Below are 24,988 nucleotides of genomic sequence, written 5' to 3'. Positions count from 1 at the left end.
AAGTGCGTATATCTGGGGCGCCCTGTGTTTTAGAGGTTAAGATGTCGACCATAAACCATAACGTACCTGCTTCGACCAAGGCTGGGAACCTTTGTTGCATTTCTTTCTCACGCGTTTTCTGTCATCTCTCTGCTGGTGCTAAATAAAGTCATAAAATGCCCAAAAGACATATTTAAAATGAAATGCGCATATTATTATATAAAAGGGGGGGATAATTCAGTGTGCTTGAATGTGATTTCACATGCATCTCCGTTGCCAAGTCTGCGTGTGTTCAAGAAGAGAAGGGTTGCACCAGTCTACAGCCCTCCCTTTCAACCAACCCCAAAGCATTTTGACAATCAACCACTGTGGCCCTTCACAAAAATCAACATCACCTGTGACCCATGGCCTCAACTCAGCCACTCAAAGCAGGGCCTCCTGCAGCGTGGGGGGGAGGGGGTTTTGTGTGTGTGGTGGACTGTGGGGCTCTGTTTGTCATGCTAATCAGCTGGCCTAACCTTAATGACCCAGACATCTGCTGCACTGCATGTGTCAAGCCCCACATTCAATTTGTTCCCCTAGATACAAAAAACAGGTAAGACCCTTGAGGCTGGTCAGTATGTCTGTGTCCTTGTGGCTGATGTTGTGTGGGTGAGAGGGAAAAAATCCTTTTATATCTATGCATGTGCCACAGCAATAATTACCAGCAGAGGAGAGGTAAAGTGTGTACGTCCGTGTCTTCTGTGCTGTACTCACGTTTTCTTCTGTGTATGTATGTGTGCGTCTGTGTACACACTTTAATGTCGAGTACCCCCCACCAACAAACACGCGCACACACACACACGTTCCTGTCTGTATGTGCAGCAGAGCGATAGAGCAGGGGTGGGGGGAGTTTGTTTAATGGGCGAGACAGGGGACCATGGGGATTAAGCTCCCCTCAGCTGGAGGCTTTAGACGAAAGGCTGGGGGCTGTCCTGTTAATTCAAGTGGGCTTAATAATGCCTGTGCACCCTCTGCCCCTGACCCTCCCACCACTACATCAGATCTGGGAGGAAACGCATGATAAAGGGAGACAAGTGGGGAGTGGGGTGGGTGTGTGTGTGTGTGTGTGTGTGTGCGCAACCTGTGGCCATCTCTACAGTCGAGCATGGGCTCAGGGGGCTTGAGACATTTCGCCTCTATATTACTTGCGCTACTCTCCGGCTTTGGCAACAGGCCTTTCTGTTGCTCCACTTACACGCCACAGCCAGCTTTGTTGAAGCTGCATTAGGATTAATCAACACCCAAACAATATGGCAAATGCTATCAACTGGGTCAGGCACTTTGCCACTACCAAATGAAGCTTTTTCCTTTTAAACCAATGAACTGTGCCCATAACCTGTGACAGTGGATTAAAATGTGCCCACTGATGTAAAAAAAAAAAAAAAGGTCACAAATCTCTGTTAAAGCTTGGTCTTCTTTTTATCAAATCATTGTTTTTGTTTCCCAGATAATTCCAGAAATCTATAAAAAAAGAAAGCACTTCCACTAGGCATGACTATTAATTCTGAACACATAATAGGCACCAAAACAAAATGTTAAACTGTGGAAGAAGGCGGTGAACCCGTAACAAGCATCTCTGGAAACAAAGCAGCAACCACCCAAATGGGGGGAAAAAATGGCCTGGCCCAGTTGGACTGGAAAATGTCTCTCTTGTGTCTAAATATGAAACAGCTAAAAGCCATATGCCCCCTTTCACATACACTTTACATTAACACAGGAAACACCTTAACGTTATTTTAATGCAATGTGACGACATATCACTGCCACCATCAATACAACTTCCTCTGCTGCTTTAAATTCGAGGCAGCATACATGGGAGGATCCTTGATTGTGCATATCCATAATGGAAATGTAACGCTTTTGTTCACATCATATGCCAGTATGGAACTTTAATGCTGATGTTACTACAGAATGAACAAAGGAAAATAAAAGGAAACCAGATCCGGTGGTGAGTGAGTCAGTCTGAGAGATCCATCATCTGTCATTATGAGGCAGTCCTGTTACTCTCTCATCCCCCAGCTCCTTATCTGTGACACTCCTATCTATATGGGTGTCACACACTCTCCCCATCCTCAGGGCACCTGTGACAGCAGCCACAGATGAGGAGAAAGAGGATTTGAAGAGGGAAGACGTGTGTGTGTGTACATTATATTTATGTATAAAGCCACAGAAGGTGGGGGGAGGGTACGTACACAGGTATATTTGTAGGGGATTGGAAATGGCTTGTTGTAGCTGGTTAAGACCGAACCGGCTGCAGCAGCGCCGGTGAAGAGACATGCTAAATTCCCAAACCCCATTTTTAATCCTGTGTGTTGGGTCTTAATACTCCAATCAAGCAGCATAGGGGCACTCAATTGGATTAGAAAAATGACCTCCTATCAGGCAGGCAGGCAGGAGTGGAGTGGCCCAGCTGCTCTCACCTTGGAAAAAGGTGACTGAGTTCTCTCCCCATCAGGAGGTGACTGCCTCAACACTTCACCCAGAGGGAGGAGGGTGGTCTGAAAGCAGGGCTCTAAAGTGACATCTTGCCCCAGTAATTCCCTGAAATTAAGTGGAAGTAAGTATTATCTGGACATCATTAAGAATGGGCATGCCATCTGTGACTTTAATTTTAGGATATTACAAAAAGTGCAGCCAAACTGTACAGCCTGATTAAAAAGGTTTCCTCTTGAGGGGCCACTGTTGGGTTGTTTAGCAGACATATGAAAAGCACAAAATGGAGAGCCTGAAGCCTTTTCATTTAAAAAAGAGCCATGATAAGATGTTATTTAATATAGAGACAGATATATGATTGAGGAATGCTACTATAGCCAAAACTGTAGTAAGTTTTTTGATTTGAAGTTGGAATGGTTCTTAAAAGAAATACATCCTTTTGGATCAGTTTCACACTTAACACTTAGGTTGAACTAGTGTCGCACGCCGCTTATACAGGATTTCACTGATCTGACAAGCCAGGCTGTGACCAGAGGTTCTGAAACGCTCACATCCTGCTCACTAGTCTGAGAACACACATCAGCACCACAGCACAGCACAATCACATTGCCACACAGACTGACTGCCAAAGGGCAAACAAGTCATGTCACAAAAGACATTCAGGTTCTAGCTTCAGCAAACAGCTCTTCCCCTTTCAGCAGCAAAACAACTAGTGGCGGCGACAAGACGCTGCCAGGAAGAAGCATAGGGCACAGCCCCTGGAAACTTATCAGTCTTCTTGCGGTTTTCTTTACCTGCGCCACACTTACACAAATGCCTTTTTGTTATAAGGCAAGGTGAATCTGCAACAAAAACTGGGAGGTGGAAATCTGGGTTTCAGGCAGGTTTCTTATGGCACCACAACAAGCCAACTGTGCCCGCTTATATTGTCCATTTGAGTCTGGGTCCCAGCCAGAAACACAATTCTTTAATTTGAGCCTGTTAGCCTGAAAGAATCCCTGCTCCAACGCAGTTCTGACACAAATGGATATTTATACTTTGACAAGCAACACAATTCTGCCAGTCACTTAACATAAATGTTTGACCAATGGGCTGAGAGTCCTCATCACTGATGAATGCATGCCCTGGACTGAGTTTCTGTTACCATGGAAACGTGCGATTTAGGGAAACAGAGATGTGCCTTTTTCCAGTCATAAAAACACCCACCTGAACATGATAGTGTACAGTGAATATTGAGTGGCTCAGCAGCCATACGACAGCAAAAGACAGCACTTCCAACATTTCGCTCCCATTTCTGGGTAACATGACATGACTGCAGCTAATAAATATGTGGTTTAGGCATTATGGAGAATGCAGTCAAATGACAAAATGGTAGTGAAATATTTGAGCAGTCATTAGAGTTATTATATGCCATCATCTGGAAAAAAGTTTAATAGTCTTAAAGCCAAATACAAAGGGTTTCCTTCCTCATCGTGTCATGTCTATATAACCACCAAACCACTCATCTTCTGCAGAACTAAACGCTGCATTTAAAAACACACGTTACTACTGTTTAAACATCCCCAGTGTCTATTATTATTTCTCTATTTAAATTACAATGTGCTGTCAAAAAACACATTGCATGCATTAATTCCCCTAACCTAACTAACCTGCCTGGGTAAAATCTTTACAGTAGAGCCTAACGTTAATTTCTGAACTAATGATAAATTAAAAAACACTTACTGAGTGTCTTGATTGTGGAAACATCATGTCAATTCCTTGTTTGTTGCTTTCCTTCCCAAACACGATCAACTGAGTGCCCTGTGTTTATATTTTTCCTCGCGTTGGTCCTTTGTCCAAAGCTAGCCCAGCCTTAAACAGGAGCTGTCCAGCGTTAGCGGGATGACTAGCTAACGGTAGCTAGCGACCCCCAACTAAAACAACAACAAAACAACAAGCTGAATATAAGTAACGCACTTTTCAGACGTCGGCGAGGTAAAAAGACTCGGTGTCTTGTCTGGGTGATGCAAAACGATTCAGCTATACCTGTCCCGACTCCGTATTTACTGCGTCTGTGAACAGGAAACCACCATTAGAGCTGGCTCCTCGGTGGCTAAGCTAGCTAATTCTTAAAAAGCTGTCAGTCAAAATGATCCATCGCTGCTGCAAGCTTTCCGCTTTAACGCACAAGCGGCAGCGGCGATGCAAGCTCAACGCAAGAAAATTAATAACGTTATGCACACCGCGGTGTTTGGATGTAGCTAGCGAGCGGAGGGTAACGTTAATGGCTTCTTCCTTCGCCTTCTGGTGGTCCTTCCAAGCTTTCAGCTCGCTCTCTTCAGACAGCTGCGTGCTGAAAAAGTATGAGGCAAGAGGGGGGGACTAATTCTCAGAAATAACAAAATGTCTGCGGGTTCGTTTAAGTTGAATCCCGTTTCGTCCTAACGGCAACAAATAAGTCGCGCGAGTGAAAAAAAACCTCCGAATCTTTGCTGTAGCTCAGACGGCAAAACCAACTTCAAATTAAAACGATTCCAGGCTTGATTTAAACTCTGAACGCTTATCCCTTCAACAGAGGAGCAGTGGAGAAACAAGAGTGGTTTTGTCAGCGGTGGGGTAGCTAAAAAGTCAGTCCATTCCTGGAGCTGGTAGGTTAGGGCTGCTGAGCTGTACGCCCCACACAGAAACACAGCGGCCAGATGAGCGGTCCGCGTTACCGATCTACACACCACAGATCTACCTCCTCAGCCGGCTGATGTCTGAGCAGCTAGCGCCTCACGTGGACAGGTCACCACACACAGTCTCACAGGACGGGTAATGGCTGTTTATCAGTGCACTGGTTGACTGCAGGCACAAATGGCCCTAACTTCACCTAAACCTCTCATCCCACTAACAACAGGACTGAAGGCAGGTCCTAAGCAAAAGCGTTCCCTTCCTGATTTCTTATTTTTTTGCATGTTTGTCATACTGAAATGTTTCAGATCAAACAAATTGAAATATTAGACAAAGATATCAAGTAAACACAAAATGCAGTTTTTAAATGAATGTTTGTATTATGGCCGAAAAAAATCCAAACCTACATGGACCTGTGTGAAAAAGTGATTGCCCCTAAACCTAATAACTGGTCGGGGCACCCTTAGCAGCAACAACTGCAATCAAGCATTTGCAATAACTGGCAATGAGTCTTTTACAGCGCTGTGGAGGAATTTTGGCCCACTCATCTTTGCAGAATTGTTGTAATTCAGCCACAGCAGAGGGTTTCCGAGCCTTAACTGCTTTTTTAAGGTCATGCCACAACATCTCGTTCGGATTAAGGTCAGGACTTTGACTAGGCCACTCCAAAGTCTTCGTTTTGTTTTTCTTAAGCTATTTAGAAGTGGACTTGCTGGTGTGTTTTGGATCATAGTCCTGCTGCAGAACCCAAGTACGCTTCAGCTTGAGGTCACGAACGAATGGCCAGACATTCAGGATTTTTTGGTAGACAGCAGAATTCATGGTTCCATTTACCACAGCATGTCTTCCAGGTCCTGAAGCAGCAAAACAGCCCCAGACCATCACACTACCACCACCATTTTTACTATTAGTATGATGTTCCTTTTCTGAAATGCTGTGTTACTTTTACGGCAGATGTAATGGGGAACATACCTTCCAAAAAGTTCAACTTTTGTCTCTGATCATCAAGATGTTTTCTGGCAAAACTGAGATGAGCCTTTATGTTCTTTTTGCTCAGCAGTGGTTTTCGTCTTGGAACTCTGCCATGCAGGGCATGTTTGCCCAGTCTCTTTCTTATGGTGGAGACATGAACACTGACTTTAACTGAGGTAAGTGAAGCATGGAGTTTTTGTGTGTTGTGAGTTATTTTGTGACTTCTTGGATAAATTGTCGCTGCGCTAAGAAATCAGGAAGGGGGCAAACACCTTTTCCCACCACTTTATATACACACACACGACCAGCCGTAAAATTATGAAGACCTGCCTAATGTTGTGTAGGCCCCCCTTTTTAATTGACCCTAACCCTTACCCAAAACAGACCTGAGGCCTTAAGTCCTATAGTATAAATAATATTTTACCTTTAAAAATGTATTAAAAGGAAACCTGGGGGAGCCAGTTTGAATGGGCCTAATGGAGTTTATAAACATTAATTTCTAGCAAGTATTGTTATCTATAATTTACAGAGGCTATGCTTTGTTAGTAGAGTAGATGCTGGATTGTCAGCTAGTACAAGCACAGTTGATCCACATCCACCCTCAGCCAGTTCCAGTACAGACCCAGGTGAAAGACACAGTTCGAGCACAGCCAGAGATGTACAGCCAGCATCAGATACAAGCAGCTCAGACCCTAATGGAACAGTTGCTGCTCCACAAAATGATCCAGCACTTTGGCCTAAGGTGTGCTGTTGTGTCTGGCTCCAAGACATTAGCAGCAGGTCCTGTAGTCCTGTAAGTTGTGAATGCTCCGTATTTGTATAGCGCCTTTTGAGTCTTTTCGACCACTCAAAGCGCTTCTACACTACATCGCATTCACCGTTCAAGTGCTCAGACAGAAACTAACATTCACACACATTCATACACTGGTGGAACAGCCACCAGGGACAATTCGGGGTTCAGTATCTTGCCCAAGGACACTTCGACATGCAGCCTGGAGGAGCCAGAGATTGACCTGCCGACCTTCCGATTAACGGGTAACCCGTCTACCTCCTGAGCCACAGCCGCTAGTTGTGTGCCACCTGTGACCCTGCCGCCAGTTTCCCGCTTTTCCTTCCTTGGACCATTTTGACAGGTACTGACCACTGCAGACCGAACACCCCACAAGAGCTGTAGTTTTGGAGATGCTCTGACCCAGTCGTCTAGCCATCACAATTTCAGTGTTATTCACTTCACCTGTCAGTGGTCATAATGTTATGGCTGATCAGTGTGTGTACATATACATATATCAGAATAATGTATATTATTGTATTGGATTACAATTATTGATTGATTCATAATGTATGTATTACTTTAATGTTGCAGCTGGTAAAGGTGGAGCTAATTTTAACTGCATTAAATACTGCTCTGTAGCTTAATCTATACTGAATTTGTTGATAATATTTTGAATTAATAACCTGATTCTGTAAAGTAACTAAATTTAGCAAATAAATTACTGGGGTAAGAAGTTCAATACTTACTTCTGTACTGTAGTGGAGTATAAGTTAAGTACAGTATTTCAAATCAAATCAAATTGAGTTTATTGTCACATACACAGTCATACACAGTACAACGTCTAGTAAAATTCAATCTCTGCATTTAATCCATCCTAGTAGAAGTATTAGGAGAAGTGGGACTTCCACCACTGGCCATGTGAGTAATACACTTAAGATATTTGGTTAAAATTTATGGCCACGGTTTCTCTTAGTCTATACAGTTTGCGCACAGATGGTCTGCTTTTTTCGAGATGTGTTGGTTGCCTCATGTTGCTTTGAAAAAATCTCAAAACTACTGAGAGCCAGATCTCCTCTAAAGAGCTGACAAATGCACATTTGTAATAATAACAAGGTATTTTTGTGACTGAAATCGTTTCAGTCGATTGTTCGCCAGTACATGTACCTTATTATGTCAGTGATGACAACTTAACTGAGGTTCACATTCATTTACAAGCAGGTACAGTTCATTGTCTTGTTGAGGACCATAGACAGTCAACATCAGCTGCTACAGGGAACTGAACCAGAGACCTCCCATCATGCATGTTTTAATCCATTTAATACAAAAAGACACGTGTACAGTGTATATTACAGCTGCTTCCTCACAAAATTCCCAAAGCATGATGTAGTTCTTCAGATTTTTCAGATACTACATTTAAAGCAGCCTTTGACTTCAATGTTACAATGGTACAAAAAAGAAAAATAATTCATGTCACTATGAATACCCATCAGCTTCTTTTTTGTCAAAGTTTTGTTACTGTTGCATGATAATTGTCAAATCTTAATATTGTACTGAAATGAATGGAAACTAACAGCTTAATATAAAGGCAGGGAAATACATTCCCAAATCTAAAATTATGTAAAGTATACACGACTTGTATTGGCCATAAAAAGTGGTATGGTCCTTTAATCACAATATGTAAGGAAACAATTTCTCACTCCAAACGAAATGTACAATGATACAATAAGAGTATAGGAACATATTTTATTCCAATTTAAAACATTTAAAGGAGAAGGCTATGAAAATCATTTTCATGTTCGAATGAGGTTCAGGCAACAGTGGTTGAAATGAAACATACAAAAGAGAAACATGGCTAAAATACTGTAAATCAATGACCTTTAGGACCCTTTTCATGAGGGTGTTGCATGAATACAGTATCTCACCCATCCACTCCCTCCCCAACCTGACAAACACATGCAATTAAAATGACATTTATCTTAAAAACAGCAGTTCATCATTAATCTTAAATATAGAATAAAATTGTCCTTTTTTTAGTTAATTAATCACATATTTAAGTGTTTATTTGTTTTAAAAACTGGACCAGGAAATTCACAGGCCCTCTGATTTTTCACAACATTGGCACTTGTTAAGAATCTGGCTTTACAAAGAAAGGGGATTGGCACACTCATTGTACATAATTTACATTTGGTATATTTAAAAAAAGAAGAAGAAAAAAATCAAACAAAAATACATTACTTTCAATTTGTACACCACTACACAAAATTTATTTGAACTCTTAAAAAAAAAAAAAGGTCTGTCATCTTAAGTGGTCCTAAATACACGTTACGGTGTGTCAACCTTACAAAAGAAAAAAAAAGATGCAAAGATAGCTTTTAATATCACTGTATGTCCATCCCTCTAATCAGAATGGATTTCAAGCATAAGCAACAGCCATCAAAAGTGTACACACACACACACACACACACACACACACACACACACACCTCAGAGTACCAACGAGCGCGCTTGAACAAACATCTAAGTTGCATGAATGCAGGCCCATTGCAGTGGTGCAGTTTCAGTGCCTCTGACCCAGGGAAAGAATACACAGTCCAATCAAGTATGGGGAGGGGGGGGGGACAAAATAGCGGAGAATGGCGGACATGTAAACACACAGCTTATTCGTTCACTCACTTGCTATTATAACCACCAAAATATTATAATGGCCATTTCAGTACCTTCACTTGGCAAGTCTTTCAATAAATACATTAATACTGAGGATTAACACACAAGCTTCATTTGGAACAAAGAAACCATAATGTAAAACTAGTTTAACAAAGGTTTTGCTGCAGAGATCTGGGTCAGATTACTACAAATTATGATTTTGATTTGATTGATTTTGTGTGGCACAGTGTTTTGTACTGGATTGTTGTACAAACCTTCTCCAAAATGCAAATAAAGCTAATACAGTACAACTCAACGGGAAAGGATTGTAAATAACTGACCCAGCTCTCACTGGTAGTGTAGCCATGTGACCTTTTCTTTGTTGGTTCTGGGGCTGCGAGGCGCTCCCCGGACAAGGCATGAAGTACACAAATTGTCAGCACGTGAAAACTGACAGCTGACAACATTTTAAAAGAGTACACTGTCATATCAACACTGCTCCCTGAAGTGGTCATCTTAATTTTTTTTTAATCATCCTCATAGCAGCCCATTCAAGTCCATTTTGCTGCATGACATCTCATCTACAAGTGTAAGAGACCACACACCTGTCCTTAAGGTATGCTTCCTGAAAGCCAAGCTGAGAATTTTAAAAACACGACATCACTGTGTTAATCCAACAGTGAAGCAGAATACAATACTCCCTTCAAAACTCAGCTAGTATATTCATCCACATATCAAAATACACAAGCTCTAAATTTAAAACTGAAAAGTGTGCTGAATTGTGGCACCCACAAATTAATTTCTGCAAGCAAGCCATTGTGAATCTCTCTCTCTCTCTCTCTCATATATATATATATCTCTATAGGACAAGATGGTGAAGAAAAGGCCTTTAAATGTTGGCTGAAGCACCAAAGATGAGCCCAGGACTCAATACATGCGGGACAAAACAAGATCACAGCCAAAATAACTTGTCAAAGTCATAGCGTTGCAACATCTCCATATTGTTACAACTCATAAGAAAATTGTGGCACTTGGCATAAATATACTCTCTTCATGAAGTCTCTCTCTATGCACAGATGTTACAAACTTCATCAACGCAATGTGCACATCTGCACTACAGTGGGAAGATGACTGGGTGCATGTGGAGAAAAATAAGGCTAAGTAATAAGTAAATTCCCCTAAAACTGAGCAGAAAAAATTTATTTGTAAACCTTTTGGCAAACAAGGATGCAAAGGTAGTACGACAGGATCTGTAATCAATTCTCTGATGTTAATTTCTTTCAATGTGCACAAAAAGGTCAAAATATGCTAAGCACTCCCTTCTTTATGACTCCAACACATCCAATACCAACATCAAACATGGAAACACTACCAATGAGATAATAAGCCTAATATGTTTAACCACATAGTGGAAAATATTATAAAGCTAAGATCCGCACAGCCAGGACACTAAAAGTGTGCTACTGCAGCTTGGGAAACCTCACTTCTTTTGACTTTAGCCATTCTCCTCCTCTGAAGGCAAAAAGATGTGTGTACAAAGAGCACAACAGCCGCTATAGTTCCCACAGGAATGTCGTGTAGGCATCTGTGGACTGCTATATTCCTCCCTCACTGAACCTGCGGCCATCAACCTCAACAGGATGTCATCACACTCTTGATTCATAGCACCCCCCGCTTAATTAATTGCACCTTTTGCTCTATGCTGTCCATAGAGTCCTTTTATTTCTACCAAAGCTGCTAGTAGTAGCCCTTGTGATGAAAAAGTTATGAAAACTTTCCTGAATTACATTGTGAAGACAAAAATAGCCACCTATCAACTTTCAGCTTAATGGAATATTTAAACTATCAGGCAAGAGACACGATATGGGATTGGTACCAATAGCCAACGCATGTCCTTAAAATATACAAAAAATGTAAGCATCCTTGAACAGTAAATATTCAACCACTACGTTTTTTGTCTGTTTTCATTTTCCTATTTGCATAAAGCACAAACCTGACATGGAAACAGTGTTTTCGCCATTGTCAAGCATTTCAAAACAGAACTGCAACAACTAAATATATGAAGTATCATTAGAAAGATAGAACACTTGTCCATAAAATAGTTTTGATATTTTTCAGCAGTATAAAATCTCCTCCCATCTCCTTGGTTGGAAAACTTTGAGCTGAAACTAGGGAGGAAGTCTTATTTACTGTATCAATAATACGTAGATCTGATTGATAAATTAGACATACATAAAAAAAGAACTATTTACTCTTGCTATCCATTACAGTTTATCAAATGTTGGCCAAAAATTATGGCAAAAGAAAGCTGATTACAGAAAGGAGCCTTATGGATGATCGAGACCAACTTTTGACTTAAGCAAACTGGCAGCGCAAAAGCTTTATTTAATCTACAACAACTATTGCACTGTACTAATCTGGTATCATTATTTGCACGTTGTGCACAGGTAGATTATTCTCACCATCAAAAGAAACAAAGAAAATAAATCACAGTACTAATACACGTGTGATTCAGACAACAGTCCACATAAAAAAAAAAATGCCACACTGTGCCATCAACATCTGAATGATCCACCACAACAGAAAACTCGCACTTAATTTTGGCAATGCCAGTTTCCAAATAGGCTTTTGCTAGTATGTCAACCAGTTCATGAGCAAGGACACTGGCAACCTAATCATATTTACAGACAACAAGTTGGTGGTTTTAATTTGGCAACGTGATACAAAATGACAGGGGAGTATACAATATGTGATTAAAGGTAGTGTCGTCTCTTAATGCTTTGTTTCATGACGTATGTTAAAAGAGGGGACGGTGTAAGAGGAACATATCGTGACTCTTTCTGGTGCGTTGTGTTCCTTTGAGTAGTCATCTTCAATTCACTGTTAACTGGAAAACAATAGCAGTAATAACACATCCAAGAAGTTAACACAGCTGAAAATATTTAAAGTCGACAGAGTACGTGTAATCATCTCTGTCTAGCTCTCACTCTGTGTGAGCAGCATAAAACCTTTATTTACATTCAACCAGAGCTTCTGTACTCTGATTTGGGGCAGGGTTAACAAAAAAATAAATTCAAAACCCAGGGGAACCAAGTACCTCACTGCACCCCAGCACTGCCTGATAATATATTCCTTTCATCATAATTAGTTACCCTTTGCAGGTGAGCCGAGTCCAGAATCTGCAGCCTGGCCTCATGCCCCTCATGCTGTAGTGTATAACATGCATGGGTTAAGTAAGAAGAAGGGGAGAGAGCCCTTTGTCCATAAAAACTTAGTCTACCCACCTCAAACACACAAGCGCTGTTGATAATATAGTGTAAAGAAAGAAAAAAAAAATCGGAGCCATGCCCAGGGCCAAACAAGGACCGAAAGGAGCCCTGGAGTAGACCAAAACCCCACGGGATGGGGATAAATGGGGGGAGTGTTATACTTGAGTGTTTCATGTGTGTTTGTACAAGAGGAGCCACAAAACAGATACCCATTCTTTAAAAAAAACAATTGGGCAAATCAACAACCGAGGAGCTAAGTGGACAGCAGAGACAGAACATGGGTTGTGTTGGTCTGGAAAAGTATGAAGCAATGCTTGACTCCTTGTGTGTTTCTAGAAGTGGACTCTGCATATAATGGGTGTGTACGGCTGCGGGTCTCTCTCTCCCTCTCTCTTTCCATTTCTCTCTCTTCACACCAGGTTGTATTCTTTGAGGTTGAGCTGCAGGATGGTGTCTTTGACAGCTGCAAACACGAAGCGGATATTCTCCGTGTCGGTGGCGCATGTGAAATGGGAGTAGATAATCTTGTCACTGTCTGGGTTCAAGTCCACAAACATCTTCAAGATGAACTCGCGACCCGCTTGGGCATCCCGCTGGGGACCTGGGAGAAGAACAGACCATTATTTTTAGCTTCTACTGAGCATTCATATTAGCATCATTGAACGTTTATTGTACTTTTGTACTCAGCATGAGTTAAAATATGAGCAACCTTTAACAATTAAATACAAAAAATAATAATAATCACTGAAATCGATGATGTTCCTATTATAGATATGACTGATGAGAGGGGTGATTAGTATAAGTCAAGTATCAGTTTGCATTGTAGTACAGCATTATAACCACAGGGGGTCACTGTACAATCAAAAATTTAAGTGAAACGTACCAGCCTAGATAAAGTTATAGAGCAACAGAGGAAAAATATTAAAATAAAATCAACCTGTGTGTGTATATATAAAGGTACTGCTATGGTCCTACATTACACAACCATTCTGGGATAGCCAGATCATATGAAGTGTATGGCTTAGTTACGATTTCGTAAGTAAAAGGGCAAAAAAATAATAAAATAAAATCACCATCAAACTCTGGGAAATAGTCAACCAGGTGAGAATACATGATCTTCTCCTCCAGCAGGTCCTTCTTGTTGAGGAAGAGGATGACGGACGAGTTTTGGAACCAGGGATATGTGATGATGGTCCTGAACAGAGCTTTGCTCTCCTCCATACGATTCTAACAAGGGCCATGATGGAGAGAGAGAGAGAGACAGAAGAGGAAAGTAAACACAAGGTTAGGATACATTCCCAATAAAAAAACTTCTCAAATTCTGCTTGATCCACTCTTCACTGTGCATGCAATTAGTAAAAAAAAGAGGTTTGATTATTTCTGGCTTATGTACAGATGCTAAGGTACAGATTTGACTTTTGGCATTATCTCCAACATTCAATATTCATTCTTATAAGTTTGGTTTTAATTAGTTATTTGTTGCTTTAAAAAAGAGGTTTCATGTCATGACTGACAGCTGAGGCCTGCTCGTGATTGAGTTGGCCAGGTATCTGGGCGGTACACCAATACCACGGCTCAAACCCCGATCTCTACTGCGCAGTACTCTGGCCCCAAATGACATCACTAGTGCAACATGGCAGCGCCTCTATCCAGGATACTTTGACTTGATTTTGTACAGTTTGAGGAAGCGGAGACACTTCATCCATCTTTATATTTAGTCTATGCATTCAACTAGCAGCCCCAACACTGAACAGATCTTTGTGTGTCTCTGAATCGCTGCCAAAGCAGTGCTGGTTGCAAGTTACATTACTTGTGGTGAGTCTGTGAATGTGAAAGAGTACTTGCTAGTTTTTGGCTGCTACCCTCTGGGGCATGGCCTTTCTTTGTTTCTTTGTTCGCTATTTACCTACATTTATATTTGATGACACTTTGAAGAGGTTGCTGAATAGAGCTTATAGCAATGACCAACAGATCAGAGTGATTTCCTGTGCAGTAAACTTCACTATGGACAGTAATTTTGTCAGCTTCTGCTTTGGGTGGGAGGAGAAAAGGATCTCTGGACTTTATTAAAAAATAAAGTCAAAGAAACGATCCAGTCAGCAGCAAAGGGATCATAATCCAATGCATGAAACAAAGATTAAGTTTCTTTTCAAAGACAAACATATGAAGAAACAGAGGATTTACCAAAACCCGCAATAATATGTAACAATACATTCTCTTATATATGGTTACTACCATTTCTAGCGTAGCTTAGCGCTGATCAGCAGGCAGTTAGCAAAGCTAATGCACTCATTGTTTCGTCTAACCCTTAATGAATGCACAAAAAAGAAGTAATTGTTATGCATTAAAGGTTACATTTGGACACTGTTTTTACATCTGTTAGACAAAGTGCTTTTTCTGACTGAAAACATTGGCTAACTAATAATGATGGACTGTAGCTGGATGGCTCGTGGTGTTTACAGTGCATACAGGTTATTGTAGTAATGTATGAGAATCAGTCAGGGAACACTCAAGATTGTCAAAACAACCACAAAAATGACACGAGACTCTCCCCGTTTTGTTAACTGATCCAGGCATGCTCCCCATATAAGATTTATTCTTCCAAAGAAAACTGTCTAGCAAACAGAAAAGTGGAGCAAGTGGAGTTGAAAACCTACTCATGTAAACTACTAAAAGCTAAGAGCTGCTGTCAAACATGACTTTTCTTGCTCTGTCTGATCTCAACTCCTTGCCAGCTTCACTCCTACAGTTTAGTTTTGGCGAGTCATAATATAATCTTGGCCGACAAAATCAAAGCTGTTTGAAAACAATCTTGTCAGGCTCTGACTGGTTTTAGGGGTCAAAGTCTTGGTCTTGAGCCTGTCAACAAGACAGGATGATCTCTGCAGTCTGCAAGGTCTAAAGGCTGCTCAGCCTAGTCTTAGCTGTCAACCATTTAGCAACAGAGCGCAGTAACAGCATCAAAATGGTCTATTGAGGCCTACCATCTGTGACCATGTACACGTTACAAGCAGCAAAAGCAAATAAACAGCAACTTGCAAAAATGAATACATATTCCTGCCCTTCGGTGTTCAATAAGGCCCCACACCTGAGCGGGCTCAGCAGACATAAAGCAAAGTACATGTGTGCAGTTAAATTGTTGCCAGAGTGGATAAACATCGACCCTGTTAAACTGTTGACCGTGAAGCTGTAGTGATGTACAGCAGATATAGTGAGTCAAGCTGGCAGCTGCGTCTGGTTTATGAAACCCAGTTGTCATATGACCAGTTCAGAGAAGGGGTTTGTTGTCAGGAGAGGAGCAGAGGGCATGCAGGGGCTTATCAAATTAGCTTTATTAGCGATAATTCTATCTGAGCAGTCAGAGAAGACAGAGCCAACGTCAAGGACAAACTAACTATCTGAGGAGTAAAGAGATAGAAGACCTCTTTTCTATTTGTTGTGAGAGACTCATCCATAAACATAACTGTGTGTGTGTACATATGGGGGTACTCCCAATGAAATCTATTTTCTCCATTCAAAAAAGAAATAAAAGAATAAGAAACTCACTCCTTTATGAAATATCTGGCTCCTTAGCAGCTAAATGCTCCACTTTGTTCACCAGGTAGTAGATAACTTTGTCAGATGTTTGTACTCTAACTTTTATTAATTGTACATATAGGCGTCTTGGAAAATGTTTTAATGTATTGTATTGCCATATGTGTGTATATGTGTCCTTATAACCTATAATGCTGTCCTGCTGTTAAATAAAGGTTAAATTAATTTTCCTCAGGATGAATAGAAAAAAGGTATCTTTATCTTTTCTTAATATCCCATTCCAGCGGTAGGATAGCTAATAAGAAGCTACATTTTTTAAGTTATGGAAGCAAAATAATGTGCTCACAAACCAGAGGGAGAACCTGCAAATGCTAAAATACGTCAAGCCTCATAATGAATGCAATGTGGAAAAAGTGTTTTGTTCACACTCAACAATTCAGAAATCACAACCGTTTCTGCGTCTCTGTCTCACCTCGTTGTCCGACTCCACCAGGACCTGGTCGTACTCGCTGAGCGCCACCAGGAACATGATGGAGGTGACATTCTCAAAGCAGTGGATCCACTTCCTCCTCTCTGATCTCTGACCCCCCACATCCACCATCCTGATCGGAACATGACGGGATGAAACGGAGAGCCACCAAACAGAGGGCAGAAAGAATGGCATAAAAGAGAAGAAATTACAATTAGCTTGAAATCTTTTGAGCTTCATTGTTCAGTTGTTGAACCTTAGAATTAGTGGCAGATAGGCTAGCATGCATCTTTGGAACTACCATGGGTGTCAAATAAATCAAACTTGAATCTCAGAAAATCAGAATACACATGTCCCTAATCAAACAAGTTAATTTAATTACATTTATTACTTTTAACTTAAATTACTTAATTGTGTAATAGAGGCACCAGGGGAATCCCTGAAGTGACTCGGCTGAGGACAAGCCACGAGCCAAGGATCAGGGTTAGTCAAGGAGAGAAGTATGATTCTCAAGTAGAAAATCTATCAGCGCAAAGAGGCATTCATCTTGTACAATGGTGCCTACATTTTGCATGTTCATGCACACAAAGCTCTGAATCCAGCAGTGGCCAATAAATATATTTCAAGGCCATTGTAGTCTGACTACTACGTTAACATAATATTTAACAAGTTTCATGTTGTTCAAGGCAAACACCCTCTTTACACCGAGAATATAAACAGAAGAAACGTGAAACGAATCTGCAGCGTGAGCCACAGAGAAGAGGCAGTGAGGCAAAATGACGACAAAGTACATGCAGCAGAGTCCATGCAGGAGACAGGATGTAGTACAAAATGTTTTCTTGTTTAGAACTGCCTTGTAGGGTGCTAAATGTGAGGGATACGTGGGGAGCAACCGGAGCAGCATATAGAAGTTGGAGGAGGGCAAGGGAAATCGTTTAAGGAAAAGAGATGAGGAAAAAATAAAATATTAAAGAATTTGGAAATTGGAAACACTGAAGAATGCCAGAAAATTGAAACACAGGTTTGTAAGTAATGATACGTGTGTTTTGATTCTGGGAGACATGGATCGACTGGTTTTCCATTTCCACCGTCCACGTTTTTGATTGTTTGGATGATGAAATTAGTACTAAAGAAAAGAGAAATTAATCAAATTAAATTACACTTAAGACATAATGGTGCTAGATAATGGAAGATGGGGATAAAGGGGAAAGTCAGATTGTTCGATTGTCCATTTAGACTTAACTAAATTACAGCGACTTAAGCTCTGACTGTACTCATCAATTTCAGTCTCCCTTCCAGAAAATGTCATCCAATACAATTCAAAAGCTAGACAGTAACACTTTGATCACACATCACAAAGGTGAACTCAGTCACTGAGATTGCCAGAAGGAGGGAGGGCATTGATAAATGGAGTCCTCCATAAGAGCTGGCCTAAAATGAAACTCCTTAACATCAGACGACCTCCTCCTTTTCCTCTAGCAAGGATGAATGACCTACTTAGCATGATAAGCTCTCCTTTGCTGGATAAGTCAAGTGAAATGACATTTTCTGTGACTTCAAAAGCCAATTAAAAGAAAGGGAAGCAAGCCTAATGGAGATGTTTGTCTATGAAAGGGTTCCTTGTTGCAGCTACGGCCCTCTCGACTACAAGCAGAGGCAGTATAGTTGTGTGAGGGTGGTGAACTTCTCACATCACGTATCCTTCATGTTTAATTACAGAAATACAACATATTCTCATAAATCACTAAATTAAGAAACCTCAATAATCATGCATTTCTTCCAATAACACCTGACACCTCACATTGATCCCAACTAGTTTTTTTGTTTTTTTTAATTTCAGTCAGTAACACAAAACTGATGTCATTGGAAGCATGTAGTGATTCACCATCAGCAGCCAAGTAGAGCAGAGCCTGTCAGTTAGCTGCAGCAGGGCTGCTGGGAACCTCTTCAGCACAACCTCATTGCAAGCAGAGTTATTTCTAGCATTGCCAAGCGTAGGAGGGGGCTGACATGATGGCTTCCTATCGATTTGCACTCTTCTGTAATCGCTCTTGTTCCCTAGGCCCATCTCTATCTCCTCATTTTCTTTCTTTTTTTGTAAAAAGAAGGCAGAAGGCAAGCTACTCTGCATATTGGTGGCAGGTCGTAAGACTGTCTCTGTGCCAAGTCCTGGAGGCTTTGTCTCTGGGCTAACGCAGGAAAAACTAGGAAGGATTATTATGCAAAAATACTGCCTTTAAGAAGAATACAGCTTTGGCATAGTCATGAAGCATAATTATTTACACAACTTTCTGTAACAATCACTCATCTCAACTTGTTTTATTGTGCCAGATTAGAGACTGCAGCTCAGTTATAATATAGATGCATGTACATGCCAAGGCTGCTTCTATCAATTATTTTCATGATAAATTATTCTGCTGATTAACTGTTTGCTTTATAATTTGTCAGAAAATACTGATAAAGTCCATCACAATTTCCCCAAAGTAATTTCATTAAACTGCTTGTTTTGTCCTAACAATCCAAACCCCTAAAGACAGTCAGCCTACTGTGATTTAAAGACAAAAAAGCTGTTCATTGTGACACTGGAGCTGTAACCAGGGAATGTTTGGTATTTTTGGTATCTTTAAGATTTTCATGAAATCAAACCCCATCCTTGTTACTATTTATGGTACCATTTTTCTGCAGTAGCCATTCAATGCATTTACATTCAGTAATTATCTCCATATTTAGTAGTATTTATTGTTAGTGGTTGAGTCTGCCATCCTCGATTCAGAATGTGATAATGCAACGGATTCATAGGAAACGATGCACGCATGTAATCCAGCACAATTTTATGTAGTTTATATCAGCCTCACTGTTTACTGTTCACTCTTTACACAGTGTGAGATAGGGCTGAACAATGGCGAATAAGGATGTGCAATATTTGTTGAAGGCAAAATGTGTGTCAAAATACTATTTTAAATTAAATATCGCCATGCTGCGGAGATGTCCTGGCCTACACGTCATATTCTACAGACTTAAGAAAACATCTTTACTGATCCTTTTCAAAAATCACACCGTAATCATTTTAATGTTTTCAGTGGAAATGACAATAATGATGTAAAAATTATCATTCCCTCTAATATTGCAAATTATATCGCAATTGCAAGGTCAGTCAAAATAATCGTAGTTAGATATTTTTTAATTGATCCTTGTCTGAGTTATATTAAGTTACTGCTAAAGCAAATGGAACATCTAACTGCCACCTTTTCATTAAAAGAAACTGCTGTCTAGAAAACTATTCACACTGAAGAGTATGAAATCAGATTATGATTGCTCATAACATGATGGAACTATTGACTGGCTTCTTTATGAAAATATTGGTTTGTTTGTTTGCACCATAAATGGACACACCATTTGGTCTTCTGTCATATTTATAAAGTAGCTGCTCAAGGAGCGTTTGCTGTAATGCTGAAATAAGTAAGCTCCAGTAGAATCTAATGTAACATTGCACATATTCAGACATAATGGACACAATAAACACGTTGACTCAGACTTAAGAGTTGTTTTAGACTATAAAATTAAAACAGAACTCTAGTGGGGTACAAAAAAGCATGGTTAGTCAAAGTAGTGTAGTAGTTATTCTACCTGAAAATGATGCTTTGCAAGTCGAAAGGGTATTCTATGATCCCAGTGGTTGGGATTCGAACCCTAAGCACGTCCTGTTGGGTTGGTAGATAGGACGGTTCAGCAATACGATCCAGATCACTCAGATAGCTAGAGACAGGAAGGACAACAAAAGACAGAGAGAGGGAGGAAAGAGAAAGTGAAGCATAACAGCACATACAGCACACCCCCTCCAAAAGCAAGTGGATCAGTCCATATGTAACCACAGAAAACAATTCCCAAGAGTTATGAGGGGATTAGGTGACATTTTGTACCTCTACCCCCAGATTTTCTCTTAGAAATTCAGCTTCATCCTTGATAGCAGCTCCCAAAGACAAAACATTCCTCAGTTTTATCCTCTGCTCCCCCTCAAAGTGCTCACTGTGAAGGTTTAGGGAAGCAGGAACTTTTAACTTGGCTCCAAAAGGATGATTTAGCACTCCAGAGGCCGACTTTTAACTGCCTGGGTGAAAATAAAAATGACTGACTTTCTAGAGAGTCGTGACAGGAGAGTCTGTTTTTGAGGCCAGCCTTTGAGAGTGTACCATCAGGGATGTGTTAAAGTGCTGGGCCCTGCTGTGCAGCACAAGGTAGACGGTGATAGCAGCATCGACGGTTTCCAACTGTCGAGCAGCAAGCCAACCAGTCATCGGCAGCACTTGACACCATTACCTGAAGATTACATTCTCCAGGTCAAATGGATACTCTATGATGCCGGTGGTAGGCACTCGAACCCGCAGCACATCCTGCTGAGTGGGCACATACCCTGGTGATGCTATTCGATCTAAATTACTATGGTAACTGTGGAAGGGGAGGGGAACATATGACAGAGATGCACATGTAGGCAAACCAGCATTTTCAACAGAGTGAGGCCACATGTATACAGTTGTGCTCAAAAGTTTGCATAACCTTTGGTCATCTTGCATGAACCGCACTTATGAGATCTCCCCAGAATAGCTCAATGATATTAAGGTCAGGAGACTGTGATGGCCATGCCGGAACCATTACCTTTTTCTGCAGTAACCACTGGAGCGTCAATTTAGCCTTGTGTTTTGGGTCATTATCATGCTGGAAAGTCCAAGAGCATCCCATGCGCAGCTTCCGTGCAGGAGAATGCAAATTGTCTGCCAGTATTTTCTGATAACATGTTGCATTTATCTTGCCATCAATTTTCACAAGATTCCCTGTGTCTTTAGAGATCACACCCACCAAAACATCAGTGAGCCACCACCATGCTTCACAGTGGGGATGGTATTCTGTTCACTATAGGCCTTGTTGACCCCTCTCCAAACATAGCGCTTATGGATGTGACCATGAAGCTCTATTCTGGTCTCGTTACTCCAAATTACAGTGTGCCCAAAGCTGTGAGGCGTGTCAAGGTGTTGTTGGGCATATTGTAAGCACGCTTTTTTATGGCATTGCACAGTAAGGCTTCTTTCTGGCAACCCATCCATGTAGCTCATTGTTGTTCAAGTATTGTTGTATTTTGCTCCTTACAACAACCACACTGTCTTGCAGCATGTATTTCTCCTGACGTTACCTCCGGGTTTTTCTTTGTATCCTGAACAATTCTTCTTGCACTTTTGGCAGAAATCTACCTGACCTTGACTTGGTATTGAGAGATCCCAGAATTTTCCACTTCTTAATAAGTGATTAAACAGTATTGACTGGTATTTGCAAGGCTTTGGATAACTTTTTGTATCCTTTTCCATCTTTATAAAGGTTCCAATACCTTGTTACGCAGGTCTTTTGACAGTTCTTTTCTGCTCCCCATGGCTCAGTATCTAGCCTCCTCAGTGCATCCACGTGAGAGCTAACAAACTCATTCACTATTTATACACAGACACTAATTGCAATTTACACAGTCACAGGTGTGGGGAAAAAACCTTTAATTGACATTTTCACCAAACATTCAAGGGTATTTAAACTTTTGATCAGGGCCATTTGGGTTATTTCTGTTATTATTATTGTTTAAAAAGCAGCCAAACAACTGTGTAAAAAGAGGTATCTTCATATGATCACTATCCTCAAAATCATTGCCAAAATTTCAAAATGTCTGCCAGGGTACGCAAATTTATGAGCACAACTGTCTACAAAGAACAAATGCAAACAATTTCTTTCTGTCAAAAACACATAGAATTATAAAACATTCAAACAAATATACATATAGCCAGCAGTAGGGATGTCACAAGAACCGATACTTCGGTACCTAGTCGGTACCAAAATTCTGAAAACATGTCGGTTTTGCAAGGTACCGAAGTAGCTGGAGATCCAATACGTGGAAAATGGCGACAAGAAAAGCTGCAGTGACTCAACTCGTGGAATAGAAAAGAGTTGAGTATGGAAAAGAAGTGAAGTTATTTCACAGTTATTACCTTTAACAGCTCCTTGTCAAAGTCTCAATTTCTACTGGTTTTGGGATACGTTGGAGAGCTAATATAGGCAAACCTTTCACAGTTTGGATCACCTGAAAATCACCAAAGATGACGATGCAGTTTGCAGCGCTACAAACTTAATGTCTGTCCGACACGCCTGTCACGTCGTTAGGGACCATCTCAAAAGTGCAATACAATCCATTTCAATCACCAATAACTTTTTTATTTTTCAACATACAATTTCAAATCACTGCCTATTAATATAGATTGTGACCACCCAAATCAAGTCTCATCTGTCCTGGACATCCTCTCACAGCTGTAAGTTGTTTTTTGTAATGGTTAAATGTTTTTATTAAAAGGAGTGTATGTTTAAGCACATGAGATTTATTGTTTTTGTTTTTTTACCATGGTATCGAGAATCATGTAATTTTACTGGTATCGGTACCGACAACTACATTTTTGGTGTTGTGACATCCCTAACCAGCAGTAGCTCAAATGCATCAATGCATAAGCTTTCATTTTACCCCCAATGCTCAACTTTTTAAGGAGCCATGTTAGTCTGAAATAGATTAATGCAGGTTAGAATTAGCCCTGATATTATTAGTAGTCATTTATAAACCTGCTACCATTTACTCCCTTTCCCTGACTCTCCCAATCTACCTTTCCTTTCTCTATCCAGTGCATGGTAACACAGGAAGAAATTTGCAGAAAAAGGTCTATTAACATCTGGCAAGTGTTTAAAGGTTCAGTGTGTAAGTTTTAGTGCAGAGCCTTCAAACTGGATCACCCGTGTGCAGTGCTTGAAGTGGACCGGTGCTCATTGGTACGCAGTAACGTTACTACATTTTACTCTTTTGGCATACTGGGACTTTTCTTGCATACCGGCACTTCTCAAAAGCTGCCGCTAACCTTCGCCGCCCTCTACATATAAGGTTCTTTGGGCACTACGTGACGCTCACCTGTCCCCGTTCTCACCTGCCTGCTAATCTCTGTCGGCGGATGTTGGCGCAGAAAGATTAGGGAGATGCATTGCCTTTTCTTTACATGTATCAATCATGCTTACTGTCACGTGTGGTCACCCTCCAAAGGCCCATTCTGAGCCAGGAAAAACCCTGTCTTCCAACTTCAGTGTGTTCATGTGCTCTTAAGTCAGAATGTGGAATCAGCATGGACGCTACTACAAAGATGTGTTGGATTAGCATTATCAGAGCATTTAAACAACACCAAGACATCTAGTTCAGTCTACATGGACAGCAAATTAACTGTTATAACCATATTGCAAATTACATGTTCGCAAATATGTATACATGATTTTGCACAAATCAAAGTCTGTATACTTCTTTATGTCCCGTGTACACTTTATTCCTCTTTTTGCAACAAAGATTTATGGTGGAAAAAAAAGATTCTGATTTTTCCCGACACCCCTGGAAAGCACCAGTCACCGCTCACCCCACCCTTTCAAAACACGCAGGAGAAGCTATGGTGGCCGACTCGCTCTGACAGCTTTGTGCTAAATCATACGTGTGGGGCTCTATTGTCCAAATTTCTCTTATTTTCTAACTTCTAATAAACCAGTCGACTACTACTAATGTTACTTCTTCGACTTCTTTGTACATATTCAACGTAGTAACAAAATATGCTCTGTAAAGCAGTCTTTCCTTTTAGGCTACTGTAGAAACATGGCGGCCCAACATGGCAACGTCTATGTAAAGGGAACCGTGGTGTATCTAGATAGAAATGGCTCATTCTAAGGTAATAAAAACACAACAGTTCATTATGTAAGGTCTTTATATACCACTGAAAACATAGTAATGGATTTTATTTAGTATTTCTGTCAATAGATCCTCCTAAATATTACACACTGAACCTTTAATGCATCTGTGCACTTTATTACTCATGGACTGAATAACTGTTATTTACTCGTTTCATCACATTGCATTAGATATCTTGGAGGTCACAGTTGCCCGGGGATACTGCTTCTCCACTTCTATACATAAAATAAATCATCACTCTTTCTAGTATATTAATAGACTGCAGACATACTATTTGGTTGAGTCGGAGAGCTGGTACTCTCTCCTGCGATCATAGGCCTCCTGGATGCCAGGGTCAGCCCACAGCATCTTTATCGCACCGATGTACGGCTGATCGAATGATGAAATCTTCTCCACATCCACCTCACGCACAACTTGGGCATTATTCTAGG

At 40.7% G+C, this 24,988-nt stretch overlaps 2 protein-coding genes across 6 annotated transcripts in view; both read right to left on the bottom strand.

Moving 5' to 3' along the window:
* Nucleotides 1-5,143, bottom strand: part of tle5 (TLE family member 5, transcriptional modulator) — a 50,185-nt gene extending 45,042 nt beyond the window's left edge. The window contains exons 1-2 of one of the 4 annotated variants that reach the window (XM_046050352.1): nt 4,480-5,134; nt 4,177-4,367 (exon numbers count right to left, since the gene is read on the bottom strand). In XM_046050352.1, coding sequence (XP_045906308.1) covers nt 4,177-4,203 — 27 coding nt within the window. In that variant the 5' untranslated portion in view covers nt 4,204-4,367; nt 4,480-5,134. Of the gene's footprint in view, nt 1-4,176 lie in introns of all 4 variants that reach the window. The other 3 variants (XM_046050353.1, XM_046050355.1, XM_046050354.1) reach the window with 3 other exon arrangements.
* Nucleotides 5,144-8,150: 3,007 nt separating this feature from the next.
* LOC123971487 (guanine nucleotide-binding protein G(q) subunit alpha) overlaps nt 8,151-24,988 on the bottom strand; it is a 51,525-nt gene continuing 34,687 nt past the window's right edge. The window contains exons 3-7 of one of the 2 annotated variants that reach the window (XM_046050351.1): nt 24,829-24,983; nt 21,083-21,211; nt 16,769-16,898; nt 13,836-13,989; nt 8,151-13,363 (exon numbers count right to left, since the gene is read on the bottom strand). In XM_046050351.1, coding sequence (XP_045906307.1) covers nt 13,173-13,363; nt 13,836-13,989; nt 16,769-16,898; nt 21,083-21,211; nt 24,829-24,983 — 759 coding nt within the window. In that variant the 3' untranslated portion in view covers nt 8,151-13,172. Of the gene's footprint in view, nt 13,364-13,835; nt 13,990-16,768; nt 16,899-20,392; nt 20,522-21,082; nt 21,212-24,828; nt 24,984-24,988 lie in introns of both variants that reach the window. The other variant, XM_046050349.1, reaches the window with a different exon arrangement.

The sequence above is a fragment of the Micropterus dolomieu genome, linkage group LG05 (assembly GCF_021292245.1).
Source record: "Micropterus dolomieu isolate WLL.071019.BEF.003 ecotype Adirondacks linkage group LG05, ASM2129224v1, whole genome shotgun sequence".
Classification (NCBI taxonomy): Eukaryota; Metazoa; Chordata; class Actinopteri; order Centrarchiformes; family Centrarchidae; genus Micropterus; species Micropterus dolomieu.
This window is presented reverse-complemented; position numbering and strand designations above follow the sequence as displayed.